Source organism: Aquarana catesbeiana, linkage group LG10 (genome assembly GCF_042186555.1).
Source record: "Aquarana catesbeiana isolate 2022-GZ linkage group LG10, ASM4218655v1, whole genome shotgun sequence".
Taxonomy (NCBI): Eukaryota; Metazoa; Chordata; class Amphibia; order Anura; family Ranidae; genus Aquarana; species Aquarana catesbeiana.
Window position 1 is genome coordinate 75,911,439 of NC_133333.1, and position 16,717 is coordinate 75,928,155.

The window sequence follows — 16,717 nt, forward strand, 5'->3', positions numbered from 1 at the left end:
GGCATTTCCGATAGAAACTTTTTCCATCCGAAAAATAGAGAACCTGCTCTCAATCTTTTGCTGGCGGAAATGCCGCCAGCAAAAGTCCGATGGAGCATACACACGGTCGCAATTTCCGACCAAAAGCTCACATCGGACTTCTGCTGGCGGGATTTCCGATCGTGTGTATGGGGCATAACAATCAGCCAGGCTGGTTACCGCCAAGAAAATGAAATTTGTTAGTAACCCTGCCTAACACCAGGGTGCTACATCCAGTATGTTGTGTCATTTCTGTAAGCTGCCTTATTTGTGATATTTTGATTTCTACTATATAAGATAACTTAAAGTGAAGTTCCAGCCTGTATTAAAAAAATAAAAGTCAGCAGCTACAAATACTATAACTGCTGACTTTTAATACAAGGACATTTACCTGTCCAGGTGTCGGCACCCCATCGACTTCGGGTGCAGGCGCAGGCATCCTTACTAAGGGAAACAGGAAGTAAAGCCTTCACAGCCGTTTCTCACTGCTCATGCGCGAGTTGCGCTGCGCTCTCTGAATGGTCCCATTGTCTTCTGGAAACTGTGTGTCTCCCAGAAGGCAGCGGGGGGGGCAGAAAGTTTGTAGATTGCTGCATTGTCGTGTGGCGATCTTACCTGGAAGTGGTACCGGGTAACTGGTTTGAACAGGTATCTGCTCCCCCCCAAAAGTGCCAAATGTGGCAGTGGAGGGGCTGGGGGGGGTGCAAACAAGCAGAGCTTCCACTTTTGGGTGGAGCTCCGATTTAATTATAAACATGTGTTGACTACTCCCAATTTCTCTTCTTTTCTTTCTTATCTCTTTTGTCTTTTTTGTTTTCCTTGCTTTAGAAATGGTTAGGTCCATGGTCTACCGGAACACCCAGATCCTTCTTGAATATTGACCCCACCAGTCATACTCCCTCCTAATATTACTGACTCATAGGGTTGCCCTTCCACTTTCAGCCTCAATTCTACTGTACTGTGCAGGGGAAAACATATGAATATTTATTGTAATTTTACTATGCCTGCTTCCGTCTCCCAGCATTTGGATTCTATTAGAGTTTGGGGGGGGTTCACTATAGCCTGGATACAAAAGTCTGTCACTCGCCAACAGTTACAGAGTGGGACACCTTGCTCTCTGCTTTGAAGCAGTGGTGTCTCTGCAGAGCACCCTGTGGATTAGAAAGCATAGGGCATTCAGGACCTCTGTGGAGAGATCACTGCGTTCCCACAGAGAGCAAGCATCAGAGTACAGCATGCTAACATGACACAGGCTTTTCTACTAAGGCAGAAAATAAACTGTAAGGCTTTGCAAACCTTTTGTTTTATTACCCCTGGAATGTATTAAGCTAACCTAAACTACAAAATGAAATTGGGTTTTAAAATGCAATATAGAAAAATTTGTTTTCATTCAGATAAATAAACAGCCATTTTTTCATATCTTTCAGAGCTCTAATCTGAAAAAATTAACCTGCATTGACTAAGTATTATGAATTCTAGATGTATCCCGTGCAATTGAGCTGCTGGAAAGACTGCAACGAAGTGGGGAAGTGCCGCCTCAGAAACTTCAAGCTTTACAACGAGTCCTACAAAGCAAGTTCTGTTCTGCAATAAGAGAGGTCAGTTTGTTTAAGGCTGAGACACATAACTGCACAATAAATTTAGCTCCTGCAACATGTGACTAATGAGGATAGTAATGGCAACTGTTTTTTTTTACTTATTTATCCAATCCTAGAACCTCTTGAAAGGAATATATATGATTTTGTATTTGTTTTTTTATGTTCAGAACTCTACAATATAATCTACATACACATACACACACACACACACACACACACCCCTCATAAAATTAGAATATCATCAAAAAGTAAATTTACTTAAGTGATTCAATTCAAAAAGTGAAACTCATATTTTACATAGATGCGTTACACACAGAGTGATATATTTCAGGTATTTGTTTCTTTTATGTAGTGCTACCCTCGTGAGGGCCGCTGATAGAATCTGTACCCCACTGGTTGCCCCGACTCTGCAAATCCTCCATCACCTATGACACCCACCCTGGGTTCGGTCATTTTTCACCAACTGTTACCAACAATAAGAGACTTGTAGAATATCAATGAAACAGTTAAGTTTGCTGTAGTAAAAGGGACACATAAAAAGTGCAAAACATTACACTGTAAATCATAAAGGTACTTTTATCTGAGCAATATATCACTATGGAAAAAAAGCTATCTGGCAACTTAAACATTCTAGTAATGTAAAGGTACCAAATACTCAGTATTAATCAGAGTTGTTCAGATCTTTATATGATCGCAGAAACCAATGTGAACAGGTCAGCAGAAGTGTAGGGAACTGACACTTTTCTTTCTTAGGCCCCTTTTACACACTGGGGCGGTGGGTGCGTCAGCGGTAAAGTGCCGCTATTTTTAGGGGCGCTTTATCGTCAATTTTGTGGTGCTATTCGGCTGCTAGCGTGGAGCTTTTACCCCCCGCTAACAGCTGAGAAAGTGTTAAAACCACCACAAAGCGCTGCAGCGGCAGTGCTATGCCGGTGGTATGGCCGCGCTGCCCCATTGACTTGAATGGGCAGGAGCAGTGAAGGAGCGGTGTATACACCGCTCCTTCACCGCTCCAAAGATGCTGCTTGCAGGAGTTTTTTTAATGTCCTGCAAGCGCACTGCTCCAGCGCACTCGTGCTTTCACACTGGAGAGACAGGAGCGGCTCTTTACAGGCGCTATGCAGGCGCTATTTTTAGCAGTGTGAAAGGGGTCTGATGTCAGACTCACTCACCTCTGTTTCCTCAACCCACAGGCTATTGACATCAATATAACACAACAGAACACCATACAAAATAATGTATCTAAATTCTCTGGCTTCTTTAAATAGAGTTCCCGAGAATGAAAGCAGACCTTTTTGTGCTAAATAACCTTAGTCGCTTAAGCAAATAAAGAGAGGATATAAAGGTTGAAATGTCACTCCTTGGATTTCGGCAGTCTTCAGCTAGCTTTGCAATATTGTAAAGTAATCTTGAATGGTGGAATATAGCAAGTTGACTGATCTGTGAGGTACCTGTACTTCACTTCAAACTTTTCCCATATGGCTTTAACAGTGTTGTATCCAATAGTATTGCTGTTAATAAAGATGTGACTAGGATATAGTTGTCTGCATACAGTGTCCAAAGAGATTAACCTCAGTGGCTGTCACGTACCTGGTAAGTAGAGCCTGGAATGCAGGGAACGGCCTCTCGTATACCTCCGACTCGGGAACCCCTGGTAGTGATGAAGAAGGGGCACAAGTGCCTGACTGGAAGGCTGGAATAGGGAGCTGAATCAGGTAGTCAGCTGGAAGGTGTCCTATAGTCCGGCAGCAGGATGTAGGCAGCAGGGAGGTGACCTGTAGTCCAGCATTGGGATGTAGACAACAGGGAGGTATCTTGTAGTCCAGCAGCAGGTTGTAGACAGCAGGGAGGTGTCTTGCAGTCCAGCAGTAGGATGAAGACAGCAGGGAGGTGTCTTGTAGTCCAGCAGCAGGATGTAGACAGCAGGGAGGTGTCTTGTAGTCCAGCAGCAGGATGTAGACAGCCGAGAGGTGTTTTGTAGTCCAGCAGCAAGATGTAGACAGCAGGTTACAGGCAAGCCGGGTCAGACACTGGCGGGCAGAGCAGGTACAGAAGGTAAATCCAGGAGAGTAGTCAAGTCCAAAAGCTGAGATCAGAGCGGGCAGAAAACAGAGTAGTCAAAGTCCAAAGCAGGGATCAGGGCAGGCAGCAAATGGAGTAGTCAGGAACAGTCCAACAGGTTTCAGGTAGCAAATACAAAGTAACAGGGCAGTAGGGGTCTTCAGGAACGCTGTAGACCGGACAGCAAGGCAGCAGTGGAACAGTCCCCTTTAAATAGTGCTGTTACAGGGGGCTATTGGCGCTATTGCGCATGCGCATACGCCTATTAGCGCCATTGGCGCTATTGCGCGCGCCGGATGATGCTTTTATGCACAGGCATTTCTTTAAACTTTAGTTTGCTGGGGTATTCCCTGACAGTGGCACCACAAGTACCAGAAAGCTAGATTAAGTGGATGATGTCTATATGCAGTGTTTTAATGAATCTGTATGGGCAACTGCCCGCTCAGCACACTGGATGCAGAAACCTCTGGCAGCGATGCAGATGATGAAGGTAAGGCTCTTGCAGGAACTCCCCACGATTCCTGGCTCTAGGAATGGCGTCTGATCCCGTCACAACGTGCTGCGGCCTACTTGGATCTGGAGTGCAGGCATCGCTGGAAGGCTTGGAGCAGTCTTTGGTCCTCTGTAGTGGAGAAGCGATGCTGTCTGCAGAGACCCCCCTAGATGCAGCTGTTCGATTTCCTGTTGTGCAGGCCACACATCAGCAGCAGCTCACACTGACACAGAGCTCCTGCTGGCAGAATCCAACCTGGCGTTCCAAGAGAGCGATGTAGGTCCAACCGCGCAGTTTTATATCCTCTCCCAGCAGTCTGTTCGGTCTTGTCAGCATTCTGGTAAAGGTAGTTCCGAACAGTCCTGCTGGAATTGAAACCTCAGCTTCTGAACTACACATCCGCTCTAAATTTAGTCTGAAAGGAAGTGACACATAGAGTTCAAGCCGACACTAGAGGGAGACAACCCCACATCGAATAACACTATACACTGTCCCTTAATTGCAGGCACAATAGCCAGCTCCTGGCTACATTATCCCCCCACTTGAATTCTTTGGTCCCCAAAGAGACAGGGACAATAAACTTATTCAACTTTATGGAAGGAAAAAGGTTATTAACAGGTCTATAATGACATTAACCACAATCTAAATTCAACAAATGTTGACACACATCTGGATTTTACTGGAACCACTTATATACATCCTCAGTTAATTCAAAATCAGTTTTTGAACAGGCCAGGACAATTGCCGTGTCCCACCGATTGGTGTCAGAGGTCAGAGCAGAGTCGCCCCCTACTCAATTACCAGTAGGGAGATTAGGCATGGGAACTTGCCTTTTAATGGTAGGAATCAGTTCAACAGAGTTCTCTTCTAAGGTATCATAAGTAAGTCTCTTTAGAGGATATATATTTTGCCTCAGCCAGATAGGAGAATACTTCTCAGGAGATTGAACAGAGTTCTCTACTGGACTTCCGGCGTGAACATGACTACTTGATTCCAAAGTAGAATCTGTAGCTACAGGCTCAGAGTTCAGTCGAGGAGGAGAAAAATGGACTTCCCCAGTGGGTTCAGGGATAGGCATTTGACATTCTTTGTTTTCTTCACCCATAAGGGGAACTTCAGTCTCCAAAGAGCAATCTGGTTCAGGCAATATCAAAGGCTCATCAGCAAAATTAATCAAGTCCCCAGTCTCTCTCTCTCAGAGGTTGGACTAGTGCTCTCAAACTTAATCTGATCAGCTTCCCTAAATGATGTAGAATTTCAACTTCTGGACTAGGTAATCTTTGCATTGTTTTAGTCAGCTCTCCTCCTCTGCTCATTGCCATAGTGTTTACATCAGTCTCTGCTTCTGTAAGCCACATCCAATAAGGCACTATTTCCTCATCCTCATTATCTTCCTCTTCCAGTGACACAGTGGGTACCGAAGCTCGGTGATGTGAATGATTCCTGGGTGGAGTTGGTTTCTAAGGAGGTGAAGGGGTCACTTTAGGTATCCTGACTGCATCAGACAGTGGAAGCAAATGATTTCAATGCCACATCTTCAAGGGCCCTTGTTTTCCTTCAGGTCTGATCTGATAGACCGGTATCCCAGGAAGCTGTTTACAGATGACATAAGGTTGTGATCACCATCGGTCGGCCAACTTGTGTTTTCCTGGTACCCCCAAGTTTTATAGCAACACACGATCTCCAGGCTGCAAATCCTGCACTCTCACTTTTAAATCAAAATTCTTTTTGTTCCATAATTCTCTGGTTGAGGCATGTTCCATGGCTTTCTCATATGCTTGCTCCACATTCTTTTATAACCTTTCAACATAACCCTGGTGAGAAGTCAAAGAAGTATTGTCAACAGATGTTCCAAAAGCTAAAGAAATAGGAAGGCGAGCTTCTCTTCCAAACATGAGTCTGTATGGAGAATAGCCAGTAGCATCACTCACGGTATTGTTGTCGGCATGAACCATAGCGGCAATATGATTTCCCCAGTGCTGCTTTTTCTCTGTAGGCAGAGTTCCCAGCATATTCAGCAAAGTTCTGATAAACCTCTCAGGTTGAGGATCCCCTTGCGGATGGTAAGGCATGGTCCGAGACTTCTTTATGCCTAGCAAAGGGCACAGCTGATGGATTAACCATCTCTCAAAGTCTCACCCTTGGTCAGATTGGATTCGGACAGGCAGTCCATAATGCACAAAAAACTTTTCAACAAGGACTTTGGCCATTGTGGTTCCCTGTTGATCTTTAGTAGGGTAGGACATAGCGGGTGAAATGGTCAGTCACCACCAAGACATTGCTTCTTCCACCTGTATCAGTTTCCAGGCACAGGAAGTCAATGCAAACCATTTCTAGAGGCTCCTGGCTCTGCAAATGCCCCATGGGAGCAGCTCAAACTGGTAATGTATTGTGTTGGATACATGCTAAACAGGAATAACAATAACTCTCCTCCCATGTTGAGAAAGAAAGAGCTTTGGGACTTTAAATGAGGCATAAGACCTGTAAGCCAAATGTCTCCATCCCTATTAAAATAGCAAAAAGAGAAAAGATTGGAACTTTAAATGAAGCATGCAGCAGGAAAGCTAAAGGGACACTGTGGGGGTTATTTACAAAAGGCAAATCCACTTTGCACTACAAGTGCAAACTACAAGTGCAAAGTGCACTTGAAATTGCACTGAATGTGCACTTGGAAGTACAGTCGCTGTAGATCCGAAGGGGGACATGCAAGGAAAATAAAAAACAGCATTTTAACTTGCACATGATTGGATGATAAAATCAGCAGAGCTTCCCCTCATTTCAGATCTACCCCTCAGATTTACAGCAACTGCACTTCCAAGTGCACTTTCAATGCAATTTCAAGTGCACTTTGCACTTGTAGTTTGCACTTGTAGTGCAAAGTGGATTTGTCTTTTCATAAATAACCCCTTATGTACTGATAACAATGTATTTATTCCATGTAACAATGCATATACTCATGACACACATGTAAGTATAAAACAAATAGTATAAAAAAAATATTTTTTTCAAAAATATTTACAGATAAACATAATAATAATAGTATAGGAATTACACTATGCAAAGTTCATCAATCCATATTCTCATATAAAATAGAACCCAACGTGATTAATGTGGGCACAAACCTTCAGAACATTTGTAAGAGTAGATTAGGAATCCATGCTCTACACATCTGAATGTAGCATCTGAAACTTTATTGTAAACATCTGAATGTAGCATCTAATAGCTCAATGTGTTTCATGGAATTATATCTATTCACCAGGAGCATATGCAAGGAGTGCGTCTAAAAAATTTAGATAAATGAACAATATATCAAAATAGAGAAATAAAAATTATATATATTATGTAGGGAGAGGAGAATACCGCTGAAACCTCTCCCCATACTTACACAATAATCATGGATGTGACATAAAATAGTGGGCACCGAAGGTAAACTAAAGACAGCGTCTCTCCCGGGAGCTGAGGTGGTATAGACCGCAAGGATATACAGAACAGATGTACCCGGGAATAAAATCCCCATGGAACAGCAGATGGTATGTTGAACATAAGTATGGGCTTCTGGGAATAAAAATAAAGAGGAAAATCTGGGTGGTGCTAAGTGATGGATTATTGTTGTATTAATTGTGCTATGGACCCAGTGTTGGTCCAAGAAAGTAAAAGAAAGTGAGTGAGAGAGTGAAAGACATATGTTGGTGGAGAGTTTGAGCCTAGATATACAACAAGGTGCAAAAAATATGTGTAATGTAAAAGATAAGTCCCAACCAATAAGGGACAGATATAAATGTGTATGAAAAAAACGAATCCACCAAAAGAAATAAGGGAAAAAGGAAATATATCACAGGAGTTACCTTGTGTTGCAGCATGAAACATGATGCAAAGAGTGTATGGTGTACCCAGAGCCAAGAGCTGAAAAAACAGCCCACCCCCACTAAAGGGAGAATATATATTGCATAGTGATTGCGGTTAACCACCAACACCACACATGCGAGTGATTACAGGGAGGGCGTCAACCCACGAGTGGAAAAAACACTCGACACTAACGCTGAAAATAGCTCCCTCATGTAAACGCAGATGTAATTGCAAACAGCACGTGCACCAGGGGGGGTCAACAAATCGACGCTGCATGTCCAGCGCTGGCAGTGTGGTGTCGATGCACAGCAGGAAGTCTGCCCCAACCCCCCCACGATGCACACCCTCAGTGTGCATCGCAGCTCTCGGGATAGAGAAAATCACAGTGAACCATGGCACCCACAAAGATAGTCCATCAGATGGCACTGAGGTATAAAGGATATACAAAACGTGTATTGATGTATGAAATATTGTATGCCTGATAAACACCCTATCCTATAACATAACCCAATTGAGTGCATAGGGAAATTGTGACACATAAGTGTCTGTGTCCGGGTTTGTTCTCCATGCATGCATGCTTCCATACCTAATATATCGAGAAAGAAAGAGTTTTGGGACTTTAAATGAGGCAAAAGACCTGTAAGTCAAATGTCTCCATCCCTATTAATCTCCTCTCATGTTAGGCCAGTAGAATCTATCCCTAACTAAACTAAAAGTTCTCTCCATCCCTAAATGTCCATGGTCATCATGTAAAGCTTTTAGGATTGTTGTATGGTGTTTCTCAGGGAGGAATAGTTGCCATTTTTCTTCCATGTCCTCAGAAGGACCTCGCCTATACCATGCTCCATCCTTCAGCTGTAATCTATCCATGTAGAATCTTTGCTCCAATCACAGAGCTCTTCATTAACAATCTTGGGGCCTGCTTGCTCAGGGCTTGGATAGCCAAATGACACTGTGGATCCTGATTCTTTATCAAATCTCCTTTAGACAACCGAGGAATGCCCTCTCTTCGTACTTGCATCCTTCCACAATAGCATGTGGGTATCCCCGAGGGGTGAGCACCAATGGATTCAGCTCCAACACTTTCCTTCAATCTCCTGGCCATGCCCTGACACAAAGCCCGAACACCTTCTGCAGTAACATAGGCCCAATCTTCTGGCTCCTCCTCCTATCGATAAGGTCTACAAGATAAGGCATCTGAATCTTGATTTCCTGTCCCAGATCTATACTTCAAACTGAATTGGAATCCAGCAAGGGCAGCCAGCCACCTATGTCCTGTTGCATCCAGCTTGGCAGAAGTCAGAAGATAAGTCAAAGGGTTATTATCCCTCTTCACCACAAATACAGCCCCATACAGGTAATCCTTCCATATGTCTACTACAGCCCATTTTAGAGCCAGGAACTCCAGCTTGTGGATGGGATAGTTTTTTTCTGAGGGAGTAAGGCTACGACTCACATAAGCCACTGGTCTGGGACCACCATCTTGTTCTTGATAGACAATTCCTCCCAGTCCATCTCTACTGTTGTCTACATGAAGTTCATAGGGCTTGGTAGGATTAGCATAAGCCAATACTAGAGCTTCCGTGAGACTCTTCTTCAGAGGTCAAAACGCCTCTTCGCACTGGAAAGTCCATTGATTATGTACCGATTCTCTCTTCTTATGACAGCCAGACTTCTTCACTTTAGACTCCTTCTTCTCTCCTTCTCCTGTGGCCACCTGTAACAGTTAATAGAGAGGCAGAGCAATCTTGGCAAAGTTCGCCACAAACCTCCGATAGTAAAGTAAGAGCAGAATCCCAAAAAGGATCTCAATTCAGTTACAGTTCTTGGCCTGGGCCATGTGGTGACAGCCTTTAACTTCTTTGGATACGTGGCTATCCCTCCTGGAGGGACATGACTCAAGTACGTAACAGAAGTTCGGTAGAACTGGCACTTTTCCAAGGACAGCTTCAACCCTTCTTCGTGGAGCTGTGCAAACACTTTTTCCAACCGGGCTTCATGCTCTTCTAAAATCTTTCTGAACACAATGATGTCATCTAGGTACATGAGTACCTCTATTAGATTCATGTCTCCTACTGTTCTTTCCATCAACCGCTGGAAGGTCGCTGGGGCCCCTGAAAATCCTTGAGGCATCCGACTGAACTCATAGGATTCTATGGAGCAAATTAACATGGTCTTTTCTCCTGTCTTCCAGGTGCATGGGAATTTGGTAGTACCCACTCTTCAAGTCAAGCACACTGAACCATTTAGCCCCCATAAGACACCGGAGGGCATCTTCAACACGAGGGGTCGTGTACTGATCAGTAACATTATGGCGATTCAGAGTCAGGTAGTCAATGCACCTACACAGTGACCCATTCTTCCGCACCACCACAATGGGAGAGGCATATGGGCTTCCAGACTCCTGAATAACCCCGGATCTTTTCAACTCTGCCAACTGCTCCCGAAGGTGTTCCAAGTCGCTGAGCGGTATTCCTGGTAGGCTCGCTCTCGAAAGGGCTTGTCTTCTTGTAACTGGATTTGATGCTGAGCGCTCTTGGCACATCCCACATCGAAGTCATCCTTCAAGAAAATCTTCTCTCATCTAGCCAGTTGTGACTTCATTCTCTGCTGCCATGAATGGGGTAAAGCTTCAGTACAATGCTAGATTTCCATCTACATCTTCTGACAATCTTCTTTCCTGGCAGCTTCTTACAGAAGTACAGGGGTGACTGCACTCACTTGTACCACCAGCATATGTGCCCCTAAAGTAATTGGGTGATCTGTGACATTCCGAAGACTGATCGGCATCTTCTTTCCGGTTTTGGCACAGGTCTTTGGTAGGAACTAACTCGATACCGGCAGCTTGAGCCTGTTCATCAGTCTCTAACACTACGAAGGGACTGGGTTGATCCCATGTCAACTTGACTGTAGCTTTCAGGCAAGCAACTTCTCCAGGCTGCAAAACCCTCTCCCTGGCTTCCAATTTCCACAGACATCCTACTCCCTTCACAGGAGCACTGTTCCACGGCTACACGTCGACAGGCTTGAAGTAACTTGGGGTGAATCTTATTGGGAATAGAACCATCTTCCCCCAGGAAAGATGACAGCAGCCTCCTCACCAAGTCGGTGTTCATCCCAATCAGTATAGAATTCTGTTCAGTATAGAATTCAGTATAGAAACCCATCTCCCCACGCCAAGGTCCTAGGTGTAATCCTGGACTCTGAACTAACCTTTCGACCCCACATTCTATCACTATCCAAAGCTTGCCGCCTCTGTCTTCGCAACATCTCCAAGATACGCCCCTTCCTAACCAATGACACCACAAAGCTTCTAATCCACTCCCTGGTCATCTCCCGCCTTGACTACTGCAACTCCCTCCTCATTGGTTTACCTCTAAATAGGCTATCCCCACTTCAGTCCATCATGAACGCTGCGGCCAGGCTCATCCACCACACAAACCGCTCAGCGTCTGCTACACCCCTCTGCCAATCCCTCCATTGGCTGCCACTCAGTCACCGAATTAAATTCAAGATACTAACTATAACTTACAAAGCCATCCACAACCTGGCCCCTAGCTACATCTCTAACCTAGTCACAAAATACCAACCTAATCGTTCTCTTCACTCCTCCCAAGACCTCCTGCTCTCAAACTCCCTTGTCACCTCATCCCATGCTTGCCTTCAGGACTTCTCCAGAGCCTCCCCCATCCTCTGGAATGCTCTTCCCCAATCCATCCGATTTTCTCCTACTTTATCCACTTTCAGACGATCCCTGAAAACTCATCTCTTCAGAGAAGCCTATCTGGCCCCCACCTAACAACTGTACATTTATCTTCTCAATCAGCACATCACCCACAGTTATTACCTCTTGTATCTCTTGACCTTCCCTCTTAGATTGTAAGCTCTAAGGAGCAGGGCCCTCTGATTCCTACTGTATCAAATTGTATTGTATTTGTACTGTCTACCCTCAAGTTGTAAAGCGCTACGTAAACTGTTGGCGCTATATAAATACTGTATAATAATAATAATAATAATAATAATTCTGTCCAGCCCCAGGCAGCCTGAGACACACTACTGCTAGTGTGTCAAACGCTTCTGCTTTCCCGACAGCTGCCAGTCCAAACGCTATCTGAATGGGGATGTATCCATCATACGGGCATTTGGCGGTTCCAATTCCCCAGATCCCTAGTTCTTCAAGCTTGCATAGAGGAATGCGTCTCAGGTGTTTGCCATAAAAGTCTCTGTACAGAAGCGTGACCTGTGCCCAAGTATCCAACAGGGCCCTAGTGTAGATGCCCTCTACCTGTACAGATACTATTGGAGATGGCCCCACTAACCTTTCTGGTAGACTCTTTGTGTTACTCTAAGTAAAGATTTTCCTGTGATCTCTCCTGGCCTTACGCTGTAAAGACCTATCAATGGCCCTAGGTGGTGGTGAAACATTGACCTCCTGTGCTTGTGTCCCCAACCTAGGTGACGGGTTACTTGATTTTGAGGGTAACAACAGTGTTGACCCCAGGCCCTTCTTCTGGTGTCTCTTCTTAACCTTCCTCCCATCTTGGAGCTCTGTTTCTTCTCGGGGTTCCCAGCTGGCTCCTTCACTGAGACCCCTGAAAGTTTCCCCCCTTCTGGTTGGAGAATAACTTCTGTAACACTTTCAAGAGTTCTGCAAGAAGTTCTGCATTCCCTTCCTTCTGTGGGCACTGCGCCTTGAAGTGTCCTGGTTCCCCACACTGGAAACACTTCCGAATATCAGTCCTCTTGGCCTGAGCCCTCATTTGAGCTTACATAATGTACATCAAGGCCTGTTGTGTCAGGTCTTGAGCTTGGGCCACTTGCGCAGGCAACTTGACAGGGGTAGCTTTGGGTGTAGATTCCGCTACAGGAGTCTTTGGGCACTCCTCCCACTCTGACTCCTTGTCGCTTTCCTCCTCCTGCACACAGTTATCCACTCAAATCGGCTGAGTTGTTACTTTCTCTGCCATTGGAGGGGCCTTCGTCACATCTCGTGACCCTTGGTTTTTCTCATCCAGCAAAGCTTCTTCTTCTCTGACCAGCTTCATCAAGTCTGGATAAGCTGGAGCTCCTTGTGTTCCCTTCAGCAACAATCGGAGCACAGTTGGATGATTTGGTCTAGTCCCTTGCAGAATCCTTTCAAGTCTGGCTTTATCGACTTGTACATCAAGTCAGATAGCTTCTCCACTCTTCCATAAACTTCACACAAGGCCTCAATGTAATCCATAGTCATACAATCTGGTTTTCCTCTCTTCGAGCTCCGGATAATGTCAGCTGCTGGACTCCTGGGGCTTTCACTGATCCGTTGTCTCTTCACTGCCTCAGGCACATTCCCCTCTTCTATTGCTTGCATAGCTTGATCCAGCCAACTGTCAAACTGTTCCTCACACCTTGGTGTGGGAACACAGCCCAAGAAGAACTGCAGTTTCCAATACCCCTGATGAGCGGAGATGTTGTGACTTTTTATCAGACTCTCGACCAATCGGCTCATATCACTGTAGAAAGAAGTTGGGGGCATCCCCGCAGTCAGACCATCTGTAGCTGGTCCATCCACAGCCTCTGAGGCTGGGATCCTCGATTCAAGTTGGGAAAGGTCTTCCTCGGGATCACTTGCTGGCAGCAGTGGGATCGATTGAACCTCTGGGCCTTCTGCCAAACTCACAGCACTCCTCTAAAACCCAGCGGGGACACTCTCTCGCCATTCTAAGAGAACGTAAGTGTAATCATCATCATACTCAGGTTTTAGGTCTAGGAGATAAGAGCCTTCCTCATCAACTGTCGCACCTCCTTGTCAGTCCACCCCACATCGGGCATTCTCAGGGCTGTGGTTTTTTTCCAATCGGCTCCCATGTTCTCGACCCCCAGTCAGTGGCGGCAACCGTCCATCTTCTCGTCTACCCTGGACACATCACCTGACTTGCTTGAGCATCCCAGATGGGGTATCCCGGACGAGCCCCCAAATGTAGCGCTACCCTCGTGAGGGCCACCGATAGAATCTGTACCCCACTGGTTGCCCCAACTCTGCAAATTCTCCATCTCCTCTGACAACCTGGGTTCAGTCGTTTTTCACCAACCGTTACCAACAATAAGAGACTTGCACAATATCAATGAAACAGTTAAGTTTGTTTACTGTAGTAAAAGGGACACATGAAAAGTGCAAAACATTACACTGCAAATCATAAAGGTACTTTTATCTGAACAATATATCACTATGGAAAAAAGCTATCTGGCAACTTAAACCTTCTAGTAATGAAAATGTTCCAAATACTCAGTATGATTCAAAGTTGCTCAGATCTTTATATGATCACAGAAACCTATGTGAACAGGTCAGCAGAAGTGTAGGGAACTGACACTTTATTTCTTATGTCAGATTCACTCACCTTTGTTTCCTCAACCCACAGGGCATTAACATCAATATAACACAACAGAACACCATACAAAATAATGTATCTAAATTATCTGGCTCCTTTAAATAGAGTTCCCGAGAATGAAAGCAGACCTTTTTGTGCTAAATGACTTTAGTCACTTAAGCAAATAAAGAGAGGATATAAAGGTTGAAATGTCACTCCTTGGATTCCGGCAGTCTTCATCTAGCCTTGCAATATTGTAAAGTAATCCTGAATGGTGGAATATAGCAAGTTGACTGATCTGCAGAAACCTCTAGCAGCAATGCAGATGATGAAGGTAAAGGCTCTTGCAGGAACTTGGTAAGAAAAAACCTGCGCTATTAACTACAAAAACAAAGCTGCAACTCAGGGCATTATATGACGCCTAACAGAAATGTAAAAAAAGATGAAGCTGCGTTAAAAATTGACCTGTGAGACACAAACCATTAGAGACTAAACTAATGTGCTCAACTGGTAAACGGTTGATGTGCAAAAAAGTGATTGATAAAGGAACTGGTAAAAACCAGTATAACAATATGTGAAACAACTCAAAAATGGAAAATACTCAGTGAACAGATAAAGCAGATACAAAAAAATTAAAATCACAAAGAACACAGAGCATCTGCAAAAAAATATTTAGAACTAAATCATGTGATAATGCGAGTGATAGCAAATAATGGTAAACATATGTAGCAATGATGGAAAATATTCAAACAAGTGAATAATGATTATAAAAATATGTAACAGACAATGAGTCCATATATTATGTACTAGCTGATGAAAAAAAGAAAAAAATTAAGAAAAAGTCCATGCACAATAAATTTGTGGCTTGAACACGGTGACATAAATTCCAGACACCCCAGAAACTGTGAAGAAATAGGAAAGTGCCTCCACCTAAGCACACACTCTCCGCTTACCAGAACACTATGGCCCCTGATTACAGGGGACCCAGGAGTGCAAATGGCTTATAACCCAGCCTGGGGTCTCAATGGCGTGCACAGAACTTCTCACACTCAGCAGCGATAATCCTCATCTGAATGGAACACAATGGTTAAATCCCCATAAGATAAGAAAAGGCTTGCATAGTGTAAAAACCTTCAATATTTATTAATAAAAAAAGACGAATGGACACTCACAGTCACGTTGAATAAAAACAGCTAAAAAGACAATAGCAGCCCGTTCCTTCCGCTACTTGCACAGCACGCGGTGACCTCAGCACGTCGCTCCTCCCTGTGCATTTTGTCACTACAAAGGATGTCTTTTTTTCATCAGCTAGTACATAATATATGGACTCATTGTCTGTTACATATTTTTATAATCATTATTCACTTGTTTGATTATTTTCCATCATTGATACATATGTTTACCATTATTTGCTATCACTCACATTATCACATGATTTGGTTCTAAATATTTTTTTGCAGATGCTCTGTGTTCTTTGTGATTTTAATTTTTCTTGTGTCTGCTTTATCTGTTCACCGAGCATTTTCCTTTTTTGAGTTGTTTCACATATTGTTATACTGGTTTTTACAAGTTCCTTTATCAATCACTTTTTTGCACATCAACCGTTTACCAGTTGTGAGCACATTGGTTTACTCAATAATGGTTTGTGTCTCACAGATCAATTTTTAGTGCAGCCTCATCTTTTTTACATCTTGCAGGAACTCCCCACGATTCCTGGCTCTGGGAATGGCGTCTGACCCATCACAACAAGCCGCGGGCTACTTGGATCTGGAGTGCAGGCGTCGCTGGAAGGCTTGGAGCAGTCTTCAGTCTGCTGTAGTGGAGAAGCAATGTTGTCCGCAGAGATCCCTCTAGATGCAGCTGTTCGACTTCCCTTTGTGCAGGCCACACATCAGCAGCAGCTCACACTGACACAGAGCTCCTGCTGGCAGAATCCAAGCCAGCGTCCCAACAGAGCGATGTAGGCCCAACCCTGCACTTTTCAGAACAGTCCTGCTGGAATTGAAACCTCAGCATCTAAACTACACATCCCAGGATGCTTTGCTCTGCTCTAAGTTTAGTCTAAAGGGCAGTGACACATAAAGTCCAAACCGACACTAGAGGGAGACAACCCCATATCAAATAACACTATAAACTGTCCCTGAATTGCATTACATTTAATTTTGATGATTATGGCTTACAACTAGTGAAAACCCAAAATTAGAATATTATAGAATATTAGAATATTAGGTCAGGCAAATTTTCTGGCCAATCAAGCACAGTGATACCATGATCATTAAACCAGGTATTGGTACTTTTGGCATTGTGGGCAGGTGCCAAGTCCTGCTGGAAAATGAAATCAGCATATCTCCATT

At 44.2% G+C, this 16,717-nt stretch overlaps 1 protein-coding gene across 2 annotated transcripts in view; it reads left to right on the top strand.

The window, feature by feature from the left end:
- The window catches only part of LIN7B (lin-7 homolog B, crumbs cell polarity complex component), a 685,864-nt gene that overhangs the window by 100,954 nt on the left and 568,193 nt on the right, over nt 1-16,717 (top strand). For both annotated transcript variants that reach the window (XM_073602295.1, XM_073602296.1), the window contains exon 2: nt 1,498-1,616. In XM_073602295.1, the coding sequence (XP_073458396.1) occupies nt 1,498-1,616 (119 nt within the window). The remainder of the gene's footprint in view (nt 1-1,497; nt 1,617-16,717) is intronic.